This window comes from Centruroides vittatus, unplaced genomic scaffold (genome assembly GCF_030686945.1).
Source record: "Centruroides vittatus isolate TY-2023 unplaced genomic scaffold, ASM3068694v2 contig_620, whole genome shotgun sequence".
Classification (NCBI taxonomy): domain Eukaryota; kingdom Metazoa; phylum Arthropoda; class Arachnida; order Scorpiones; family Buthidae; genus Centruroides; species Centruroides vittatus.
The window spans coordinates 2,716,467-2,743,151 of NW_027122381.1; the positions used below are offsets into that span (position 1 = coordinate 2,716,467).

Here is a 26,685-nt window from a genome sequence, read left to right on the forward strand (position 1 = left end):
ATTGTGAATCGACGTAAACCGAGGGCTACCTGTATCCTGTATGTATATGTATATATATATATATATATATATATATTAATTATGATGAAATTATATTATATGATGAAATTATGTTTATATGAATGAAAAATTAACAACATACTTTGAACCTGTTACTGATGTGAGTTGCAAGAAGGATAAAGTACATCACAAACGTTTTTGAACCAATTAAAGTTCTTCCTCAGGTGAAACACAGAATATTTGATGGAACACAGAGTAAATAGGACACAAAGATTTTAATATTAGATCAAATACGTGTCTTGTGAAATCATCCTGTTGGACGTGCATTTGTGTGGGTAACAGCTGTTGGCATTTAAAGCTTGCTCTGTGTTCCATCAGATATTTTGTGTATCATTTGAGGAAGAACTTTAATTGGTTTGAAAATGTTTGTAATGTACTTTGTCCTTCTTGCAACTCACACCAGTAACAGGTTGACTTCACCCAGTGTTGTTTGGATGTTGAATGAAAAATTATTTTTATCTCTTCTAACATTTTAAATACAACCGTCTGATTCACTGATTCAGAATTCAGAGATATACAGAACAGTTCTTTACTCTATCTTCTTTGCCAGTTAGATTTGTTATTTAGTATTCTGTGTTACTGAACACTGCTCAGATTGAACTTTGTAGACCTAATAACTGCACAACTTGGTTACTTTCTAATTTTTTTCTCTTCCTACCTCTAAACAATTACTTCTTTTGCATACATATTTAATAATGGAAATAAAACTATTAAAAGATTTACTACAGTTGAAATAAATCTCTCAATACTTTTATATATTTCATAATAAATAATTGCTGTGTTTATATCAAAAATTTACCTAATAAATCTTATCATTTTAAAGCATTTTGGTTTTAATAGACTACTTTGCTAAAATATAATGTCCTTTATATACAGCCAGGATATGTTTTGGAAAACTTGACCATAAAGTGAAATACTGTATAATGAATAATTTATTTGCATACAAACCTATAAAAATTCCACAGGATCCATACCAGTTTAACAAAAAAAAAGGTTGAAAATAAATTTTTTTTGTTATTATTTTATTTAATAGAAATGCAGTAATTAATTGACAGAGCACAAGAAAAATATATTAAAGACTTCAATACACCTCAATGATGTTTCTAAGCTTTTTAAGCTGAAACACAAGTAGAAACAAACTCCTCTACACACAATATGCAGTCCAAGGTTTGTACTTTTTTTAATTATTTCTGCCCTGTGGGCACTAAGAGTGTGCCTCATTTAGCAAGCCCATTATGGGTTTGGCCAGGCCCACAATGGGGCAGCCAGATGGTAGGGACAGGGTTTGACATATCTGGTCGAATTACCCCCCAAAAAATTCCTGGGAATTAATCAACTCGTCCGGATTCGATCCCGGGTCCCCCAGAGTGATAGGCTGCCACTTAACTGCTTGGCCATCCAGCCATCCCAAGGTTTGTACTGTTGCTGGAGGCTTTTTAAACTACACTGCAAAATCACATGCAATAGCACATACACAAAAATAAATGCATAAGTGAAATGACTGTTTTTAAGTATCTTTCTAAATTTTTAAGCAAGTTCTTAAGTTTGAATTTGGAATTCAAGAAGTCAAAACAGAAAGCAAAACTAACTTTATTAACATCTTGCAACAATGTTGCCAGTTGATTTCAACATAAATAATAATAAAAATATTTCTATTTTTGTTTTGTAGTAAAAAAATTAAATAAGTAATAAAAAACAAAATAATACACAGTATAAACATTCATTCAATATCTTTATTATGTACCAAATTTGTACATATTTGGTTTTGCGTGGCACTACCAAGTTCATTATGTTGTATTTAATGTATCAGTAAATGGCACCTATTTACTGTGCTTGATAGTTGCAGTTGTGGTAAATTCATATTGTGCCTGCATCCTTAAACACCTGTATTGTATTGTATTTTTATTTTATTTTATTTTTTTGTATGTGTGTATGTACTTTAGTTTATAAATTTTCTATTATTTCATGCACACAAATTATTTAATACGAGAAAACTTACAAAACATAACTACAAATGAACAAAAACTGTAATAGTACATTAGTACCATGTGCTTTTATTTTCCTGATATTGTAGTTCTGCTTCTGCTGTTTGGTAGTGTACTGAAAATTTTTTGTTGCAGATAGGAATTTCTCATGATGTTTTCAAAATAAAAATCACCTTAGTGAATTTATGAAAAATGTTTTTATTTGAATGTATTCAGATTTTATAAATTTTGTTTTTTTAGACAGAAAATACATTAAACAAAAATTCAATTAATCAAAGGAAATTATTTTTAATAAATATATTTCTAGTAATCATATCATTTATTTTAAAAAGGAATCTTGTTTTGTTTGTTTATTTGAAAAGACTAAAATTAGAAAAGTAATCTAAATACAATAAAAATTTTAAGTATTTATTATATAAAATTTTTATTAAATGTATTAATGTAATGTTTTTTGTTTTGAAAGGAAATAAACAAGCTACACTTATTCCTGTAACAACAAGGCCAATAGTGACTGCTGCTACTACCACAGTAAACAATAGTAGTCAGCAGCAACCTTCTTCAATATCTTCTGTTGTAAATGTTTCATCTGGTGCTCCTGTTAAACTTACTCTTCCTATTTCTCCTGTCATTGCAGGTCAAACTCAGGTAATTTAATGTAAATAGATTTGTTGCAAATTTATAGATATATTGTTGTAAGAATAATGAAATGATTACATTATTATTAAACTCACCTAATCATAATATATTTTACTAGCAGACACATGGTGCAATCATGCCACATGCCTTCTAGCTATAATATATACATGATGTAGTTTATATGAAATTCCTTATTATTCATAAATTACATAATGCTATGTTTATACTTTTCAACTACCATCTGATCCTCCTGTAATGCTCCATAATGCATTGCACGTACCATCCCCAAAATTGTATAATACATATCCTCAATCAATCCTCTTAATTGTACTGAAGAATATACACAACACATGGTATTAATTACATACAAAGTGGTGACAAACAGTGCAGTTCACTATGCAATTTGATTTTTTGATACAAAAATGAATCATTCTGTTACTCTTAGCATTATGTAACATTGTTGTAACCATCTCTACCTTCTTGTGATGTGTGTGACAATTATCTGCATACTCATCCATGTCTACATTGCATTATTATTATTATAGTAATAATATTATTACAGTTATATTATTATTACAAAATTAAATCTATTTTACGCCTTTAATGTGTCCAGCATACTGTTAAATTTTCATTAATTTTCATTATGAAAATTTAACAGTATGCTGGACACATTAAAGGCGTTAAATAGATTTAATTTCGGATTTAGTTCCAGTAAGCATTTCTTATTATATTATTATTACATAGTTGTTATTCAAGTATTTAGGTAATAACTGTATACCTGAAACCCAGGTACAAAAAACAAATATTCAATGTTCAGCACAAGATTCTGTTTAATAAACATTATAGAATTAGAACTATTGCATATGTTTTGTATTCAGTAATATCCATTGCTGATATATTTTCTTTCCCATAGACCAATGTGAGGAAAACATACCAAAAAAACAGAGTTTTTTTAATACTTGGAGCATGTATAGCTCGTGTAAATCAAATATATACAGTATATGTTTGGAAAATAAATATTATATGCAAATGAATCATTGTGAATGTTGATTTTATGCAATAATGTATTCAGTAACACTGGTTTTTCAATCTTAATACACAGTCATGCACCATGTTATTTTCAGATTGATTAAAAGATGTCCACAAACAAATTAGAAGCATACAAGTGTGCATTGGTACAAAATGTAGGGCAATGTCTTCAACATTTAGCTCACATTAACATTGAATTTTGCAAAGATTCAAAATGTCCAATAATCTGGCATTTTTGATAATGTGGTATCATACTAGGCTCTTAGATGTCAGTTTAACAAACTTCTACTGTATATCATTCAATTCCTACTATTAGTTTACACTCTCCCTATATTTATATATCTTGTTCAAATTTTCAATCGTTAATAAAATACTTTTTATTCATCCACTCAAGTTCAAATACATTTTTTAAAACTTGTAGTGGATGGCACTTGATGTTAATACAGTTTTTTCAAATATTAATTCATTAATTAATTAAATTTAAACTGTGACGCCCATCAGCAATATGCCGATTCCGACCGATAGAGGGCGCGAGGAGAAAAAAAGCGAACTTTGAACTACTCATTCACTTTTCGGACCAACAACGACAAGAGACGGACGTTAGAACAAGTGGTCAGCACAAGCAACTAAAATAAAATTTTTTTTGTTGACCTAAATACGAATTGACTTTAAAAAGATTTTTTTATATTACTTGTTTTATTAATAAGCCAAAAGACAAACAATGTTTTTTAGATTGTCAATAAGAGCCAGAATTTAGATCATAGATTTTGAAATGGATGATTGATTTATTTACAAATTTATGTAAAATATTGTTTATACTCTATTAGTTAGTATTTTATAATTACCAATTAAAAATTTTTTGTTTGAAATCAAAAATTTTTAACAGAAAAATCAGTCAATGATGAATTTGAATGATTTCAAAACATTTCTCATAAATAAAAAGTAAGGACTTCAATACTTGTGTCTGTTAAACTTCATATTGGCAATATTTAAAAATGTGTTGATTTTAGTTTTGTTCTTCCTACATTACTGAGACTTAAAATAATCAAGTATTATTAATCCTAGCATAAGTTGTTGTATTAACATTATAGTTTTAAAGAGTATATTGAAGCTAAAACATGGATTGATAAAATGGGGACATAAATATTCATTGAAATTATAATATTTAGTTTATTAATATATGACTAATTATAATCTTCTGTGTCATTGTTATTCGTAATTTAATATCATTGTCATCATTGTCACATTAAATAATTTAGGTAACATCTAAATCATCATCGGTACCTCAGCGTATGCTTATTCCTGCATCGAGCGTAACTTCTACATCACGAACTAATACATCTATGCCCACAATGGCTCTTCGACAATTGCCTGCGGGTACATTAATACCAGCTGCCGGGGGTAGTATTCTTATGGTCCCTGCCCAATATAATATTGCACAAGTAAGAATTTTTCAGTTTTAGTTAATTTTTGAATTGTATCTCTACTAAGCTTGTTTAATGTAAGAAAAGTGTAATATTTCATTAATACAACAAGCATTTTTTATTCCAAAATCTGTGAGAAGATAAACTGTGTTTAACTCAATAAATAAAGATTTAACAACTAAATAAAATAAATGTTATTTTTAGTTAATTGCAAGCAATCTCTGAGAAACTAGTATCGTATTTCTGTGGATTGCCCAGCATGTCAGTTAAACTGCAACTAAAAAAATATAATTAATCAGATCTAATAAAATTAGTTGTTAAATAAATGCTAAAGGAAACATTAATGTTTTTGGAAATAGAAAATATGGTAGATATTTAAAGAATTCATAAATTTAACTTTTAAGTTATAAAATGTCTATAATTAATTTATATAAATTAAACTCAGCTTGTATTTACAGCAGTTTAACTTTTTTTTTTTAAAAAAAGTTATTTTTAGACAGAGTAGTAACACCACTATATTATTAAATTTTTTAATATAACTTTATTATTATTAGAGAAATTTTAAAAAATTTTTATAATAATAAAAAGTTTTATTAAAAGTTTAACAATATGGGTTGTTACTACTTTCTGTTTAAAATGTTATCCACTTATTAGAATTAACATTCCATATATTTTGAACTTGAGGAATTAAAGATATGATGAATACTTTTTGAAACTAACATTTTTTCACAAAACTTCAACTTACATTAAACAGAATGTGCTTAGCAAATAATTAATTTATTACACTACACCTTTTGTGTTGCCGAGATAGTTTTATTGAAAAACTAATGTTTTTGACCTACTCTATAGGCCATCCTCAGGCTTAATGAGAGAAACAGAACATTGGCGTTCCATTAAATAGAATACATATGTTCAAAAATTCAAAACATCGACAACGGAAAAAAAACAAGAAAATAACTGAAAAATAATACATATAAATATAAATATACAATAAAGTCAGACATAGTAATAGAAATAAAAAATAAAAATAAATCTACTAGTAATACTTTATATAAACTTAGTAGTAAATTGTTAAGGAATAATTAATGAAACGTGTAACTATAAACTAAAGCAAGACTACAAATTCATGTTAAATTTTTTGACTATAAATTTCCATGCTGTCGGTAGGCTGTCTGCATCCCTTGCATTTATGCATACCTCTTTCAGTTTGCTTTTGTAAATTTCAATTTTTTTTCAGCGGTATTTGCTAATGTTGGGGAGCTCAAGGGTTTGACAATAACCACTTCATCCCATTTTATTATTGAGCTTTGGATCTGCGCAAACTGCGAAAGTACTATTGAGTTGGAGCCTTTTCTGATGTCATATTTGCGTTCTTTAAGTCTTATCCCCAAGTTTCTTGTTGTGACTCCAATAGTCTCTTTTGATTCCTTGCTGTGTGTTCTCGTAAGAAATTTGGTACACTCTTGCTTTTTCTTTCTTTTTAATGTGATCTCTATCATTTCTTAAGATTGTATATAGGTTCTAAGCACATTTTAGAACCATTCTTGCCTCTTTGCAGTTTGCAATTTCTTTCATAATGCCTTTCATATTCTTGTTGTATGTAAACTCTGTGACTTTACTGGGATCGTGTTTTGAACTTCTTTCTGTGCCCATCTTGTATTTTTTAACTATTCCTGCTATTGTGCCTTTTTTATATCCTAGGGTTTCAGCTACTTGTACAATTCTATCAATTTCCTTTGTCCTATCAACAACACTGTCACAATACGGAAAGGCTCTTCTGATTAGAGCTCGGAATGCTGCCAGCTTGTAACGGTATGGATCATTTGATTGCGATGGAATGTAAAGCAGGCTGTGCATTGGTTTGATGTAAAGTCTCAATGGCTCAATAATAAAATGGGATGAAGTGGTTATTGTCAAACCCTTGAGCTCCCCAACATTAGCAAACCCCACTGAAAAAATTGAAATTTACAAAAACAAACTGAAAGAGGCATTCATAAATGCAAGGGACGCAGACAGCCTACCGACAGCATGGAAATTTATAGTCAAAAAATTTAACATGAACTCATATTCTTGTCTTAGTTTATAGTTACAAGTTTCATCAATTAGTCCTTAACAATTTACTACTATGTTTATCAGTGCTGGCTCGAGGCAAGTTTTAGGATGGAGCGAGATCCTATTATGAAGCCCCTTTTGGTTGCCCCTGATTTATACCAGTGATGCATGCAAGCAAGTAACTTGGAAAATCTGGACAACATCTTAATTAAGTATCTGTTTAATTTGTTAATTGAAAACAGCCGTACTCATTGGCACCTCACTCCTCACAATACCTATAGGAACAGTTCATAGAATGAAAAAAAAAATATATGTGGGATTAAGGTACATTTCTTTATCACAAGTATTACTTTTATAATGAGATCACTCATTGGTATTATTTTACTAACTAGTAAATGAAAATTCAGTCAATATTCGTTGGCAAGATCAATAAGCATTATCAATGTTGGTACTGGTACTTATTTATTATGTTCACTAATTAATGTAATGATACTTATAAAATTTTTAACTATTCAGGCTACTGGCTCCTAATAATAACAACAATAATAAACTACTCAAATCACCCGAAGAACAAATTTTAATTGAATCTCTGCTTACGCACTTTTGCATTTGCAAATTTTTTTATGATCTCCTCATACAATAATGTCTGAGCTATATCATTTTCAATGGACAGCAAGGCTAGATCAGAAAGCTTGTCTTCTGCAAGAGTCGACCTAAGGTACAGTACTTTATGATTCAATAAAGAAATTATAATTTAAAAAAAAAAAAACTGTGTTTTCTATTTAATTCAAATCTTATGTAAATTTTGGGACACCTTTATAATACAAAGTAGGTACAGTACATCTCATAGGTATCTCTGTAAAGTATGAAAGAATACCTTAACAAATAAAAAAATACTTACTCACATGTCAGCCGCCAAGTGAAATTCACACAGAAAGCGTGGGAACATGCTCGGTAGTGCTGGCGCTTCGAAATGGACTCTCCAACTAAAACAGCAGTGCCTGTGGCGGCAACACTGGTGATGTAACCGAGGCGGGGTTGGAACTCTGCCCACGCAGTCGACCCGCACGCATCTTAACAGATAAGGCTATTCACATACTGGTCACAGACTCGCAATCAATATATCGAAAAGTGAAAAAAAATACAGTAGAGCATCGATTATTCGACTCAGTTGGAAACTGAGGTTGGTCGGATAACTAAAAAAACAGATAACTGAAAAGTATGAAAAAATACATTATTAGTATAGTATATTAGTATATCGCCATTAACCTACTTCGCGTTGAATTTTCATCGATGTTAAGCCTAACAATTTTTTTTTTTAAATAATAATAATCATTAAATTATTTCTTTATTTTGCACAAAATAAATACAGAAATAAAGAAAAATAGAAAATTAAGCCTGGTTTAAATACTGGCTTCCCTTTCATGGTCGAGCCAGTGTTTCCAGCTAAAACACGCAAAAATTTAACAAAAATAATATTAAAGTAGCCAAGACATAGCCAAATATTGTAGCGCCACATCACTAGCAGACATTTGAATTTGCCGACTAGAACGTGGTCGGTTAACCGATGTGACGGTTGATCGGGGGTCAGATAATCGATGCTCTACTGTATATTTTTTCCTTTAATTTTCTTTACCACTGAGGCACCCTCTAGGACTTAGCATCTGAAGCAACTTCTCCGTTCACCCTATGATAGGGCTGGCTCTGATAAAAAGTAAAAAATAAAAATAAATCTACTAGTAATACCCGGGTCTTTCAACAAGAGGTGTCATTTTAAATTTCTCGCCATTTTTCAACTGTCAACATACATCTGTCATTGCGGTGACATTTGACAAGTAAAAACTAGGAGGTTTTCAAATATTGATTGATACACAGTCGCACAATGCATTGAAATAGTGAAAATTCACTACAAAAACGGTGAAAATATTGCGGAGATGGGTCGAAAAGTTCGTACTACTTTTGGTCATCATCAAGTGCCTTCTTGCACAGTTATAGTGAATTTAATCAATAAATTTGAATGTCTCAGACAAGTTAGTGTGAACACTCCAATTCGTGCTAGTTCTGCTAAATCACCTGGAAATATCGCCACTGTAGCTGAGAGTGTGGCTGAAACTGAGTTGACTGACTGACTGAGTTGAAATGATGTTGACTGACTTTTTTGGCCTAAAATTGATGCTATAGATGCAGACGACATTTATTTTCAACAGGACAGTGCCACCTGTCACACAGCTTGTGAAACAATGGCTCTATTGCATGAAAAATTTCCAGGACATGTGATTTCTAGAAATGGAAACTTCAATTGGCTGCCAAGATTAAGCAATTTAACATCATTAGACTTTTTTCTTTGAGGCTACGTTAAAGGTAAAGTCTACACCAATGCTCCAGCAATGATTCAAGCACTCAAAGACAATATTACAGCTGCTATTGGTGAAATACAGTCACTATTATGTGAAAACATAATGAAAAATTTCATCAAAAGAATGACCATTTGTAAGAGCTGAGGAGGACATTTGCCTGATATTGTGTTCCATTACTAACCTCAGAGTTTGTACTTTGGATTAAAATAAAAATATCACCACTTTTCACGAAAATATTGCATTTTTCTGTTGATTTAAAATGACACCTCTTGTTGAAAGACCCTATATAAAGTATTACTAGTAGATTTATTTTTATTTTTTACTTTTTATTTCTATTACTATGTCTGATTTTATTGTATATTTATATTTGTATGTATTATTTTTCAGTTATTTTCTTGTTTTTTTTCCGTTGTCGATGTTTTGAATTTTGAATATATGTATTCTATTTAATGGAACGCCAATGTTCTGTTTCTCTCATTAAGCCTGAGGATGGCCTATAGAGAAGGCCAAAAACATTAGTTTTTCAATAAAACTATCTCGGCAACACAAAAGGTGTAGTGTGATAAATTAAATCTTCAACTTACATTTAGTTTAAGCATTTCAGTTATTCTGTTAATATTGAATAATCTTAAGCTTTACTAACATATAGTATATTCTGAATATCCTTAAATTATGTATTTGTTTATATGCAGTCTTTTTTCTAATAATTCTTTTATCTCTCAGTTACAGCAAACAAATCAGTCTCAATCAAATACTTTAGCTGGAACACAAATGCTGATTCAGTCAGTTCAGCCTCACAATATTTTACCTTCCCCAACTCCAGGAAACAATAATAATTCTAATGTTCAACAAACAAACTATGTACCAGTTGCAGCTGCAACAACCAATCAAATGTTTGATCACAATTCATCTCAAACCTTATCTTCTTATTCACGAAATCATATTAATGGGTAAGAGTTTTTATGATTTTATTATGGATTGTGACATGAAGATAACAACAATATTGTTTAAAAACTAATTGTTAAATATATTTCAGTAGATCAACAGAAAGTGGAGATTCTAGACCACGTAAACCATGTAACTGTACAAAATCTCAATGTTTGAAACTGTAAGTTCTTCATTTTTAAAATTATTGTAATAAAATCTTTATTCTAGCATATAAAATATGACTTAATTGTAATTTTTAATATATTTAGTAAAAAAGAATTTTTGATTCATTGTTTTTTCCTCTTAAATAAAGTCAATATTTTTATAAGGAAATTTTTTGATCATTTTTATAATAATTAAATGTATGTCATATCAGTGATTCTTGCCATCCAATATTCAACCATATACATTTGAAATTTCTGTAATGATTGTCAGTTCATAAATTCTCAAAAAGCTGATATTTATTTTGATTGGAATGTTAGGCAACAAATTGTTTCCTACCAGTAATTATACCCATCATTTTAACTATTAAATTACTTTCAGAACAGATTGAATTTCTGCCCATGATATCATGTTCACAAAACAACAGTAATAAAGCATTCTAGTAATTATCAGTTAAGTTTTATCATAAATAATATATTTTATATATAAAAGTAATTTTTTTGCCTTAATTTTATTTTCAAATTTTTTAAGAAAATCCTGACATAAATAATAAAAATATTTGTTCTTTTTAAGATGGGGTTGATAATAAAACACTATTGGTGATTCCAACAAACTATAGAGGGTGCTGTACAGATTTAAAATGACAAATGCAAACAGGGCAAGTTTGTTTACATTTACATTAAATGATGTCTTATGTGTTGTTAATGTGAATATTTACGTTTTTTGAAAAAGGATGAAAGTATAATGAATGCAAATTGCATTAATCAAATTTGAAGAGACAAATTTGGTAAATATTATTATTAGATTGTGTTTACAACTTCCAGCATTTTATTCCCACTTCGTAGAATCAGTTTCATTGTTTTCAATGAAAATTCAATAATCACGAGCAAAAATTATTGTGACATTGTCACAATGCCAGGCAGCAATTTTTAATTTATTTAATTTAAAATATATGTTCTTGATCTTAAATTAGTAGTCTTACCCCTGTACATCCCACTATTCCTGATAAGAATAGTCATGCCAATCATCATCTAATCCAAGCCAGAAGTTCATAAATAGTTAATTGGAGCTTCGTACCCCTAAGCTTTTCATATCTGGTCTCAACTTTCATCTATCTAACACCATTCTCAAGATTTAGGAAGGACAGATGGACAGATGACAATGGGAATTTATGGGTTATAATTTTTTCAAATTGCAGCCCAATAATTGCTGAAAGTTAAGAAAAATACAAACATATTTATGTTTGCTTATAGGAGAGTTGCATTTTAACATAAGCTTATAAATAATAATAAGTTGGTTAATAACATATTTCAAATTCAAAATTTAACATATACAGGCAACACTTGTATAACACAGAACTTCTACAACATGGTCTTGAAGAAATGTGGAAAATTTTACATAACACAGTATTTTGAATTTTTGTATGAAAAAACCTTTCTATTATGTTAATGTTATTTTTTGACATTTCTTCTTTTTTTTATTTTACTGTTAATATGCCAACTGTTAAAATATTGAGATTTTTCTAATCGTTTTTTTCTTATTTTGTTGCGATGTCTGTGTTAGGAATTTGTGCTTATTTTTGACTATTGAATACGAGGTGCAATCAAAGAGCAACTAAATTTGGCCTATAAATTTATCTTCAGGTATAATCTGAAAATGACCTATTCTATTAAGTTGAAATTGTTAGTGTTTCATTTAATGAACATTTCTCAGCAATAGAAGATGTTTGATGTTTCATTAAGTGTTTAAAAAAAGGCTGATTTTGATATTTGGTTAATGTTTTTAACTTCAAATACTTGTTCTAATCACCATTCCTAAACTGTCTTGAATATGGTTTGAATCATTCAAACTTTCCATAAGGATCTAAATGGCATTCTAAAAATTTTTAACACGTTTAATGTCATGTGATGTTCTGGTATGTTACATTCAACTTTTCATAATTTGCCATATGTACTGCCAGTGTGTCACACTATTACTTAGTTTATATTACAATTTTTCTTATTGGCAAAATAGTGTGTGTTGTATTAATGGATACATGATGCCTCAGGAACATCTGAGGTTTTACCAATATGAAAAATTTTAGGTTATCTTTGGATTTGAATGAAGGAAAGAATAATAAAGATCAACTTTTATTGAAAATAGAGAAAAATTGTTGAATCAACTTCCTTCTAAAGCATTATAGTGAACATAACCTGTTAATATTAAAAATGTACACTAAATATCACAAACCTGATATCTAGTATACATTTTCAAAGAAATACTTAAATTTCTTTGATAATGTATACTAGATATCAGGTTTGTGATATTTAGTGTACATTTTTAATATTAATTGAGTCTTATATGATCTAGGTATCATTTTTGACAACTCATGAGAAGACATAGGTGAAAAAAGGGGAGGAAAATGGAGCTAAAAGAATTTTAGCTCCACCCTTTTATACACATTAGAACAGTATAACAAGTGCTAGAATAAAAAGGAGATAAACTTAAATCTAAAATTAAGTGTATAATTAAGAGGTGGAATTTTTATAAAATTAATAACAGAATACCTGTAGGGTGTGAAATAATTCTGATGAAATATACAGAGAAAACAAACTTAGACCAGATAGGAGAGGTTAAAAAGATGTGAGTATTCCCTGTATTGTACACTGAGTGTTTGGTGTGTTGACCTACACAGTGGGATACAATAGAGGGAGGGAGGTAGTACATCTTAATGGGCTTTGCTGCTTAGGTAGCAATGGTTGCCAGATGTCATTGATGATTGCACCTGTATTTAGGTTCATTCTGTACATTTCATTAGTTTTAATAATTTCAATGTGTTCAAAGTACTGCTCTGCTCTTTACTGACACCGGGTATTATAACTATAACTTCAAAACGAACCTGTTACCGGTGTAAATCTTGCGAAAATCGTCCTACGAGTGTCTGACTAACGTTTTCGAACTTAAAACAGTTCTTCTTCAGGTGAAGATGGAAGAATTTGAAAGATAGAATAGAATGTTTCAAATCGAACCGCTTCGTTTAATTCCGTCATGGCTGACATGCGCAGTAGTGTCCGGGTGTTGGTTTTCATCTATGCGTGTCTAAAAGGATTTGCCAGGCCGATGAAATGTCGATCTCTTCTTTTTGGTTAATGCAGATATTATTACAGCTCGTTTTATATATAGCGACCGCTTCTAACCATTTTATATGTTCCGGGTGGGGCGTCGTTACGGTGATTTTAGCCTTATCTAGTTCTGCGTTGATATCTTGATCAGGTGCGTATATACTTAGCGCCGTGTTGAGTTTTCGGTGTTGTAGGTCAGCTTGGTGTTCTTTTAATCTGGTCTTTAACGAGCGCTTAGTGGAAAAGGGAGCTCGTTTACATCGGTTCCACTAAGCGCTCGTTAAAGACCAGATTAAAAGAACACCAAGCTGACCTACAACACCGAAAACTCAACACGGCGCTAAGTATATACGCACCTGATCAAGATATCAACGCAGAACTAGATAAGGCTAAAATCACCGTAACGACGCCCCACCCGGAACATATAAAATGGTTAGAAGCGGTCGCTATATATAAAACGAGCTGTAATAATATCTGCATTAACCAAAAAGAAGAGATCGACATTTCATCGGCCTGGCAAATCCTTTTAGACACGCATAGATGAAAACCAACACCCGGACACTACTGCGCATGTCAGCCATGACGGAATTAAACGAAGCGGTTCGATTTGAAACATTCTATTCTATCTTTCAAATTCTTCCATCTTCACCTGAAGAAGAACTGTTTTAAGTTCGAAAACGTTAGTCAGACACTCGTAGGACGATTTTCGCAAGATTTACACCGGTAACAGGTTCGTTTTGAAGTTATAGTTCAATGTGTTCATAAAATTTTAATAATATTTTTTTTCTTTTTTAAGAATTTTGACACTGTCGAACGAGATCTCGCAGCTAGCTTGGTTGCAGTGAGTGGCGACTGCTGAGTTGGTGTAATCATACTTTACCACTCTTATATGCTCTTTTATATGGGTTTTTAATGCTCTGCTAGTTTCACCTATGTAATAGTACTTTGGGTGACATGTACAAGTGAAGCTGTAAACAAGATTATTATTTAATAAAACATCAGTATTACTATTAGTTTGTTCTTTGGTTTTTAAGAAATTTTTGATTTTATTGTTTAGTGTGGGTGCTAAAATGATATTATGTGGTGTTAGTGTTCTTTGGATATTTTCAAAAATAGTAGTGGTATAATCTAATTTTTTGTAAATTATTTGTAGTTTTGGTTTGGGTTGACCTGACGAGTGGTTGTGTAGCCATTTGTTGATAATTCTGTTTGGGTAGTTATTTAATTGAAAAGTGTGATAAATTTGATCTATTTTTATGTTTTGGTTAGAAGTATCACTTGTACTGTACATGTTTTGATTTTGTTGACATACATATTGAATATGTTCTTTTTAATATATATGGATGTGCTAGAGTGGTAATTTATTACTTTACTGACGTCACAAGGTTTTATATATTTTTAAAGGTAATGAAATTATCATGTCTTAGTACAGTGATGTCTAAAAAATTAAGTTTGCTGTTATTTTCATTTTCTATTTCGAAACATATATTCTTCTGGATATTGTTGGCGTATTGAAGTATGCGGGTTGATTAAACAAAGCAGTCGTCAACATAACAGTTGTAAAACATTATACCCTGTAGTTTGTGGATAATATTATCAATGTTAATCATGCACAGTTCAGTGAGTTTTGGATTGATGCAAGAGCCCATAAAGATACCATCTAATTGTGTAAAGAAACTAATATTACAAATAAAATAATTATTGACTAATTGATATTAAACTTTTTGGATGGAGGGGTACATGTTTTTTATATCCAGGTTCAACGTTCTGATATCTTTATTTATATTGAGATTTTGGAGGTTTTTTATGAACTGGTCAGAGTTTTTAATGCTATTAATTGAATTATCAAATATATTTAGTTTATTTTTAAGGAATTTCTGTAAGTTGTAAAGAACATAAAATTTAATGTCAACCAGTGGGCAGTAAGATTCATTTAATTTATGGGTTTTTATTCTGATGTTGAAGAGGGGCATTAAGCCCGAAATGCATATCTGTTTCCATCAATAAACAAACCTTTTTCCAGTAAAAGTGTTCCTGTGTGATTTGTTCTCAACAGCAACCTTATGCCAAGAAAATACTTATAGTTTACTTATTTGGTCAATGACTATGCTCTCCCTTTTCAACAAAGTTATTAAGGAAATTAATAAAATTTACCTGCTGCTAAATACAGTCTATCATTTGCCCTATATTGATAACCCAGATGTAGCTTAAGTTAGGCTCAGTTTACCAATCCAAACAGAAAGAATTAAATACTTTGATCATATCCTATGTTGTGAATTTTTTTAATGGTCTAATACATAATTATTGGCTAAGGTTGAGAGTACCTTTGGTGATATGTCATGTTTTTTTATATTGTTTTATCATTTATCTTTATCCCATTGTTCATTTTTTATAGGATATTTGAACGTATGAGTTTAGTTGAACATCTTTTATATTATGATTTTACGCAATTTAAAAGTTCTTGTTGTAGTACTTTTTATAATGTTTAACTTATCTTGTTTTATTCGTGACATATTTTAGCGTTGTGACCTCTGACCTCAACCGGTTGACCTGAGATATTGTGGCTGTATGCCATTCCTTTTTTTGTGTATAGTTTTAATTTCATATTCTATATCTTTAAATCCTGTTTCCCTGTCCAATTTCCTTTGTTCTATTGTTTCCAAACTTCTAAGAAATTCTGACTCAATCCTTTCCCACCAGTGTGTGGGACATGAATAGGCTACATCAAAGCTGGAGGGCAAAAGCCCCACTTCGAGTAGACATTCTTTGGCCAGACACGGAGAGAGAAAGACATGTACCAGCAAGGCTTGGGAGTTTCGAGATCGACGAGCACTGGCGAGTAGGTCCTTAGAGTGGGAGATCCATGCGAAAGTTAAGCAGCCAGAACTGGAGGTAAATTCCTTGGAGAGTTATCATTCTGGAGAGAAAAGGGAGAATAGAACGTACGAGTAACTTGGAAGTCAGAACGAGAATTCATATCGAGAAATTGGGTACCCCTTTCCTATCAATCCTTCTCACTTCCTCTTCTATCTATCTATTTTCTAATTAGTTTTTAAGTTAGGTTAAGAATTGTTCACGATCATAGGATAAGTTGTATTGTGTATCAATAGCATTGGGAATTTGTGACGGAATTAATTACGCTAATTGCTGTTGTCTTGTTAACACAGAAAGACTTGGAAAGTCCACAAAGAGCGGGAACCTATAAATAATCTGTTCTATTGTGAAATTAAAGTTGTTTTGTTGGATATCACACTTTAGTGTAATTCCTTTTGCATTGAACCTCTTACAATATCTCTTTACAGTATCGGTATGTTTTTGGAACAAGATGTCGCTAGTCATTATAAATTTTATATTAAAACTAACTTCCAAAATATAATTTTTTTTTGTTTTTATATTTATTAATATATATTTTTTATTTGTGAAAAATAAAAATATAATTTTGGATGATGAAATAGCTTTTACTTTTACTTTACAATTACTTTTTTAAAAAAAAAAGTGTACTTTTCATTAGGCTTAACATCAACAAAAATTTAACATGGCATCACAGGCAATGGTGAAGAATTTGAACATCAGATAGGTTAATGTATTCTGTCATATTTACTTGTTTTTGTTTATTTGTGTGTATAATCAAATGTTTTTAAATGTATATACATTTATTTTACTATGCATATGTCTAAGTTTACTCATGGTTATAAATATTACACTTGTATTTTCCATGTGTTTGAGCCATTATATAATGTATATTTATTAGGATTTTTGTTTCAATTGTTAATGGAGGGGTAGAGATCAATTGTCATCCAACATTTCCTTTTGTATACAAAATAAATAAATGATTTGACTGATATATGTTGAAACATTTTACATGAAAATAAAAAATAACATAATAATTACTATGAAATGAAAAAAGGTGTAGCCATTGGTGGGTCACACTGCACTGAGGTAAAATAAGATCAACCCAGTGCCATCTGACCAGTTGGCAATCATGCACACATACATATGCTAACTTTGTAGTTCGACCCAATATTATAATATTTGATCATAATATAAGTTTCTGGAAGTTATGTCAATTTTTTTCTTTTTTTGTTAGAGAATATTGGTTTACAGTGGATAAAAAAAAATATGTTGAGGCAGTTAACATGTTAATTCCCATCATGGCACTCAGCCAGCTATTGCTTTAATCCATCATGGTATATATACAAATATAAGCATCCACAAATTTGATTTTTAAGTCAATGCCTTTTATGAATAATGGGTTTATGGATGTTTATATTTGTGTGTGTATGTATATATAGATGTATGTATGTATGTATGTATAGTCTGTAAGACCCACCATTGCACTCAGCCTGCTTTCACTTTATCCCCATATGATATATATCTATATATATATATATATATATATGTGTGTGTGTGTGTGTGTTATGGACAAAAGTGATTAATACGGGCATTATGAATAGTGACCAACAAAATCGGGCATTGTAATAAATTTCAATAATTTATCAAATTGACCAGTCATTATGAATATTGCTATCACCTAGTCGGGCAAAGTGATAATAATAAGTTGAGGAGTGATCATACGACATACGCTAGCCAATTGGCACTCAGTGTCGCATGCGTACTGTGTTTAGTACCGAATTTTGCGGCAGTTGCGACTGTTTGTGCTCTCAACAGATTCTTCTCAGAGGGGAGCCGCCGGCAGGCCATCGATTGTTTAACGTCACTAGTTATTTATTCACAGTAGTTCTTGAACACGTGTATCAATAACTACAGTAGAGAACCGAAAATCGGAATCAATTGGGGACTGGGGTTGTTCAGATTAGTGATTTGTTCCAATTACCGATTATGTACGAATAAATATATTAACCTGTCCGATGTTCAAATTTTTCTCCGTTGCGTGTCGCTTCGTGTTGAATTTTCGTCGATTTTAAGCCTAACGAAAATTTTTATAATAATAATCGAGGCTATCGTATCGTTAAAAATTATTTCTGCATTTTGTACAAACAAAATAAATATATTGAAGAATATAAAAACATGAAAATTGTACTTTAGAAGTAAATCTTAGTATCAAAAACGTTCAATTCGGCACGACACAGTCCGACTGAAAATCATTCCGATTACCGGGGTTCCGATTAACGAGTCTCTACTGTGGTATGTATCAATATCTAGTAATGTTAAAGAATCGACGGCCTGCTGGTGGCTTCCCTCCAGGAGAAATCCGTCGAGAGCACAAACAGTCGCGACCACTGCCAAGATGGTGCACATAGGTAAAATTTTGCCATTTAATTAATATAGTTAATAGTACTTAGTTTTAAAAGATTACATGTTCTTTTTAAAATACTTTGAAATAATTCACAAAAAATAAATATTTCTAAATGAAATAAGTGGAGGTTTTTTTAATCAAATTTTAAATTCGGTACTAAACACGATACGCACACGCAACTGAGTGCTGATTAGCTAGCGTATGTCGGATGATCATTCCTCAACTTATTATCATCACTTTGCCCGACTAGGTGATAGCAGTATTCATAATGACCGGTCAATTTGATAAATTAATCAATATTTATTACACTGCCTGCCCTTTTTGTCATTATTCATAATCCCGATTAATCACTTTGTCCATAACATATATATATATATATATACCATGTGGGGATAAAGTGAAAGCAGGCTGCGTGCAATGGTGGGTCTTACAGACTATAGACACTGTGGTCTGCACCATGAGCCATGAGTAACCAGTATGGTTGTTACATCTAAATTAACAGTTCTGGAAGCAAAGATTGAATGGCAGTTCAGATACATAACTGGTAATGCATTTGCATAACAAGCAAGAGTTGTTGGTTCAAGTTCCACTTTAGGTTGATTTTCTTCTAGGATTTTCTAAATTATTAAAATATTAATTTAATTATAATTATTAAATTTATGAAGAGATGGCACCAAATCCTACCTTTAGGCCCAATTACTTGACATTTAATTAGTAATTAGTATTGTTAATATAGCCTGATGTAATGTGACATTAATCTAAGAATTGGGTTTATGGATGTTTATATTAGTAGAGTTAGAGCAGAAGATGAGATGTTAAATCTCAAAAATTTTTTATTGTGATAAATATTTTAACACTTGACTAATTTAAGTTTGACTGCCTTCCTCTTCAAAGTAGTCAAAAGTGTCATGCATTTATACAGTGATCTCCCTCCAAGTGTCAATTGCTTCTTCAAAGTCTGTCTTAAAGTTCCAAAGCGCCTGTTGTGATTAGGCCTGGATTTCTTTGATCATATAGAAATGCCACCTCTTGAGCTTCACTTTTATTCTGGAGAACAAAAAAGTCACGTGGCTGAATTTAGTGAGTTAAGGAGGAGGGTGGGAAAGAACTATTTTCTACTAAAAATGCTCACATTTCAAAGGATGTTTGTGTAAGCATTGCCCTGAAGGCATCAGGTTCAGTTTTGCTAGAGTTTCAATTTTTTACAATGAATATCCTCACATAGTCACCTGAAAACATTACAGTAAAAATCTGAATTTGCTATGTCTGATCAGTAGAAAGAAATTCCTAGTACACAATCCTCTTAGTCAAAATCAATCAACAAGCTCTGTTGCATTTCTGACTTGACTGCTGCTAGTTTCTGCTTGGTCATAGCCATAAAAATTTTCAACTCCTCCCCTGCAGTGATCCTTAACATGAAGGGTCATCAACACTGGTGAACTCAGGATTTAATCTTGGAGGAGCCAAGTTAAACCGTTTAAAAAATTTTTTATGCAAATTCAATAAAATTCTCATCTTATATGATTGCTAATTCATAAGTAGTATAGAAATAAAAGATACAATGTAAAGAAAAAATTAATTTTAATTAGGAAAAGATGTTTGGAAAATTTTCTAGTATTTTTCCCCTCTCTTTGGAGGGTGCCATGGCCCTTTGGCCCTCCTCTGGGTGCATCACTGATCAGCAGTGGCCTGTTTAAATTTTTCTGGTATGTATCAAAAGATCTTTATAGTTGGTGATGTGATGGTTCTTCTATTCAATATATGCCCAGATTGACTGTTTTGATCACCTAAGCACTAAAAAATGAAATACCAACATGTCAGCAACTTTCTGATGAGTGATTTGATGATTATCATGAACAACTTTTTAAATTTCATTAATGTTTTTGAGGTTGGACTGGTACATAGTTATCCTGACTTTTCATTATCTTCCAGCACCATTTGATGCTTTTTAAAATGTTTGAGTATCACTCAAAGCACATGGTTTTATTGCTGTAGGCCTCCCAAAACATTTCAAAGATTTCAGTGGCATATTTCCCAAGTTTAATGAAAAATTTAACATTTGCTTTTAGCTCAGTTTTCAAGTCCATTCTAAAATCATATCACAACACTACATTGTGAAATTGCTTGCAGCAAGTATTTTGGTTTGTAAAACTCATCACTGCGTGGAAAACTGATGTACAAATATTAGTACATAAGGCTGCAATCCCGCTTGGCAAAAAAGACTGTACTTCCTGCTATTGTCAAATAGTAGGAACAGTCCAATTTTTTATTGATCACATCATATATTTCTTTGAGTTGTAAGGTAAATAAATTTGTTAAAAATTATTTTGGTTTGCTATTTAAATCAGTTATTAATTTTTCTGGTATCAGTAAAATCTTTCTTTCAAATTGTATTGGAATAATTTCTTTGTTATGAATTAAATTTCAATACTAAATTATGCCTAATGAAAGTGAAAAAAACACACTCAAAAGAGACTTGCTCTAATAAGTATCCAAAATTTGTATATGATTCTGTTGTTGTTTCATCTTCACTTTCAATTTGATCTTTACTTTTGGTAGACTAACAACAAAATTCAATTCCAAAACATGTACAAACTGAAATCTGACTGTAAATAGTCTGAAAACATTTCTCATCTATTAAAAATTTTTTGGTTTCCTTAATTCAACTGTTCTTTTATCTTCATTAAAACATCAACAAGGAAAGTGTACGAGTTATGGTTGGAATCAGGTAGATATTTTTATATCTACCCAATTCAATTTGAAACATTAATATCGAAAATTTACATTGAGCTTATTACAGAAATATAGAAATTTTAACCTCAATCGTGGTTGAATGCAAAAAAAATTTTGAAAGTTTTTTCAAAAAATGCAGTAACTTAAAAATCCCTGCACAAATTTGTTTACATTTATTGTCATTGGCCACAAATAGTAAAAGTAATTGATTTTTGTAATTAAAAATTAACGTAATGCACTATACATGTACTAATTATATACTATAAATGTACTAATTAGAATTTGTGTTTGCAGGAGATAGACAAAGGAATTGAAATAGCATTCATAAATCTAGATAAAATGGTCAAAGCATAAGTTTTCTGTTTTGATCACTTTTTTGGTTAGGACAAATGTGATAATCACTTTTCTAACAATTACATCAATTAGATTGTTATTGCAGTTCATAATTGCCATAAATTCTGCAAATTGTTAAAATTTTTTGTAGAGAATAATTATGCAACTTGTGTTCATGTACTGTGATTGGGGTTAAAATTTTTGTATTTCTGTAATAAGCTCAATGTTAAGTTTTTGATTGATATAAAAAATCTACTACATTTCAACCATAACACACACATTCCTTGTAACATGTGGTGTCAAGTTTTAAAGATTTTTGTGAGACTAAAAGTTATGAAATTTTAAAATAATGCTTCAAAAAAGGAAAATGATAAAAACAATATCATTTGTTGCCAAAAGTTTAAATCTAAATGAAGCAAAAATATAGATAATGAGCAATTATTTATTGTGACATTGTCACAGTTCCAGAACGTAATTATTTGTCACTACAATCTCAGTTTTTTAGTAGTGTCTTGCCTTGTATATCATACTTTTCCTGTTAGCAATAGAGTTATGCTGGTCATCTAACTAACTCCTTTTGGGGGGAAATTTTTGAATTGGAATAATGTTAACGTCTGGTCCAAACCAGAAGTTCATATATAGTTAATCAGGGCCTCCTGCTCCTAAGCTTTCTATACCTGGTCTCTACCTTCATCTATCTAACGCCATTCTTGAGATTAAGGAAGGACAGATAGTAGATGGACAACAATGATAATTTTTCAAATTGCAGTCCAATAAAGAAATAATTAACAGAAAATTAGAACTGGTATTAATGCAAGATCTTTTATTTCTGCAAATATGATAGATTTATGTTAGCTTTTGGAATGTAATCTCTATCTTCATATTGGTATTTATATCCATGTAACACGATTTCACACAAGATTTCGTAGGAATTTAATTGTCATGTTATACCAAATTGATTGTATTCAGAATATGGTTTGAATCTTTGAATGAAATAAGTTGCACTGATATTGAAAGCATTTGGACTGTCTTTGGAATATTGTTTATTTATTTTATAACAATTCTCATACAGTGCAATATAAAAATATTGACCTAGGATATAAATAAAAATTTATGAAATTATGTAGATACAAGACTTCTATAATTTAAGTGTTCCTTGCTTCTTTTGATTGGAGAAATGATTGCAAAGATAATGTTTTATCTTTTCATTTAGTTGGTGTATTGTACATTGTGGTGTACCAAAATAATCTTTAGTCTTTTTCCATCTTAAATTCTTAAAATTGATATTGTCTGTCTTTTTGTCCTTTTTGTGCTAATTAGAATTTTGCCACCAGATTTTGCTGCAATTGTGAATGCACAAGAAGGATTTCATTATATTATAAATATGATACACCAATAGTGAATGCTAACATCAGAAAATTTGCATTGTGACCTACTGTTAGTTTATGATCAGCTGAATGTGTTAAATTATAATGTTACAATAAAAAGTAATGCCATGTTAATTTATTTATTTTAGTAATTATTCTTTATATTGAAAATTTACTTGATTTATTAGGTTTGTTGCAAATGAAATGACCTATTTTTACTTCAGACTTTGAACATTTATTAATTTAATTTAAAACTTACATATTCAATCAAAATTGTATCCACCAACATTAATACATTTTTTCTATCAAATTGGCGTTAATGCAATAGAAATGCATTAATGCCAATTCGATAGAAATTGCGAGAACGAGAAGCCAAAAAGTTGTTAAAGGTACTTTTTTATTGTCCCCTCTTCCTCGAAGACTTTCCTTGCCAAAAAAACTGTCTAAATATATAAAAAAGTGATAGTCTGTTGGAAAAAAGTCTGGCAAATAAGGTGGATGGGAAAGAATTTCAATTGAATACTTTCATTTTTGTCACGAATAATTAAAACCTCAGACATCCAAATGATGCTCTTTATCTCTCTCACTAAGTTTGTGTGGTACCCATTTGTCAAACTTCTTGACTTTCCCTAATGTGTTTAGACATAGGGAAATGGTTGAATAATGTCCAGTATATTCAACTTTCTGCAATTTCCCAGAAGTCAGGTGATGTTCTGATTTGACAATGTTCTTCAAAACTGATTTTTGAGATTTATATTCACAGAATGAAATTTTTTAAACCAATGCCTGGTGGCCTGCTCACTCACAGAACCTTCACCAAAAGTTTCATTGGTATTTTGGGTTGCTTCAGCTGCATTATGTCCCTGCATATACTCGTAAAAGAAAATTATTTGATTTCCTTTTTTTTATGCCATCAGAAAAAGTACTCTTAAACATGTGGAATTCACAATGTAAATGAGATTACATTTTTAATTCACATATAATGTGTGTGTTCTTTCAATTGCAAACATACAGCACTGTTCACATGGAAAAAAGTTGAACTAGAAGGCTGGAAAGCTTAACTTTTAAAAACTGGCTATTTTATATGCAATGGCCCAATATTTTATATATTTTTAAAATAATATCAATAGTGTAATTAAATTTTTGTTATGCTGATGATGATAAAGCCCAAGCAGATCATTGACAAATTAAATTGTATTCATCCTTATTTATATGAATAGTACTTTATAATTTTTGAAAGGCTACTTTGTTTTTCTTGCCATTAAGATAACAGTGAATATGATTAAAACTGAATTTGATATATCATGAAAATACTTTTATACATTGTTGTACATAGCTGTAGTCTTCCACCAAATATACAGGTTTCCGATTCTCAGAAATGATCCAAAGACCAAAAATAAGCATTATAACAGAATGTATTAGAAATAAAATTGACATATTGTTTTATTTTCACTTTTGATTTAATCTTTACTTTTGACAAACTTTAAAAATTGAGAAATTATAAAATAATATGAAATGAAAAGCAGTGATTTCATTGTTCTTTTCTGTTGCATATTTATAATAGTAATGGTAAAATTAATGAGAAATATTAATTTTCAAAAATTCATTTTGAACATTTCTATCTCATCTGCATTTGAAATAAATTTAAATGTAAATGTAAACATAAAATAGTACTAAAATATTCTAACATTTTCTTCAATAAAAATTTGGATAGCCATTGTTTATTAAATTAGTAATGCTTGAAAGTTCATTTAAATATATTATATTATTTTGACAGTTACTGTGATTGTTTTGCAAATGGAGAGTTCTGCAATAATTGCAACTGTAATAACTGTTTCAATAATTTGGAACATGAAGAAGAAAGACAGAAAGCAATTAAGGCATGTTTAGATAGAAACCCACTTGCCTTTCATCCAAAAATAGGTAAAAGTATGCTTTTTTATATCACTCAATCTTTTAATGTAATATTTTGCTTATTTTTGAATTATTTTTTTCTTAAAGCATTTCTTAAGGTGACATTTCATAGGTTTATGATACCTGAATTTAAAATGTATTGAAGTACAATTTTATAATTAATTTGTATGATAGACATAACAATATTTGAAAAGTTTTATAATGTTGCAAACTTTCAATTGTTTTTGGTTTGCATATTTAAAACTTTCTAATAATTCACTATATCAAAAGAATGATTTAAACTTTTCTCACAGATATTTACTTAAGACATATTTAAAATTTCTCTTTCATAATATATTTCTCAATGATTAATGATCTTTAACTTTTTCTGGACTGACGAAAAATAACATAAAGTAATTAGGTGGAATTCATCATGTGGTGCATTTTTTGGATAATTTTTTAAATTGTGATATTTTGCTTCAGAATTGTGCTATATTCAATATGTTTTTTGTGTTTGATTAAAAACATATTACAGTTTACATTTGTTTAATTTTTAGTTTAATACAAATTTAAAATAATATTAAAATTTGAAATTTGTTTTACGAATAAATGAAAAAAAAAGTTAATTTACAGAGATTCACTGAACTTTGAACATTTGTTAGTTAGACACATCTGTCTTCTTTTAAACAAAACAAACTGCAGCTTTCTAAGCTAGAGCAGGGGAGAAGTTATTGCCATTATTTACACTACGTCTCAAATTACTTAGCTGGGAGAGGAGTTGATTGTTATGGTGAAGCAACCCGTCAAAGTTTATCAACATATATTTCTGCTTCAAATAGTGAATATTTGACACTTTTTATATATTTTTTTCAATACTTTATACAATAATACACTATAATAAGCGATTAGTTATTTTTTTCGTGTGATTACGCAATATCCGGAAGTAATGAGTTTTTCCGGTAAATTTTTCAGCTGGAAGCTTTTGATAAATCTTTTTGTCAAAGTAGAGTCTAACAACATGAAAACTAGTAGAATTATGCTCTAAAATAAAGAATTTTAGTTATTTTTTAATGTTTGTTTACATTCTGACTCCAATCACATGGATTGGTTCTTCGCAGGAAAATCCAGACCAAATGGTTCTGAAAAAAGTCTCGTTGAAGTTGATTCAGTCATAATATAAATTACCAATTAGAGCATAATAGGTGTAGAAACAAAAATTTTAAAAACAATTAACAGCAAGAAGATCTTCCATAGACTTACTATAGGGAGGTGAAGTTTCCTGGAATTATTTGTTGCTAGATAGTTTTGAAAACATATTTACTCACCTAAATATTGTCGAATTAGCTAATTTAATGTCTAAGTACATTAA

General features: G+C 30.2%; 1 protein-coding gene across 5 annotated transcripts in view; it reads left to right on the top strand.

Annotated features, from left to right (window-relative positions):
* The window catches only part of LOC136979446 (protein lin-54 homolog), a 168,863-nt gene that overhangs the window by 77,937 nt on the left and 64,241 nt on the right, over positions 1-26,685 (top strand). For 4 of the 5 annotated variants that reach the window (XM_067275455.1, XM_067275452.1, XM_067275456.1 and 1 more), the window contains exons 5-9: positions 2,509-2,690; positions 4,970-5,152; positions 10,267-10,493; positions 10,580-10,651; positions 25,201-25,346. In XM_067275455.1, coding sequence (XP_067131556.1) covers positions 2,509-2,690; positions 4,970-5,152; positions 10,267-10,493; positions 10,580-10,651; positions 25,201-25,346 — 810 coding nt within the window. The remainder of the gene's footprint in view (positions 1-2,508; positions 2,691-4,969; positions 5,153-10,266; positions 10,494-10,579; positions 10,652-25,200; positions 25,347-26,685) is intronic. The other variant, XM_067275453.1, reaches the window with a different exon arrangement.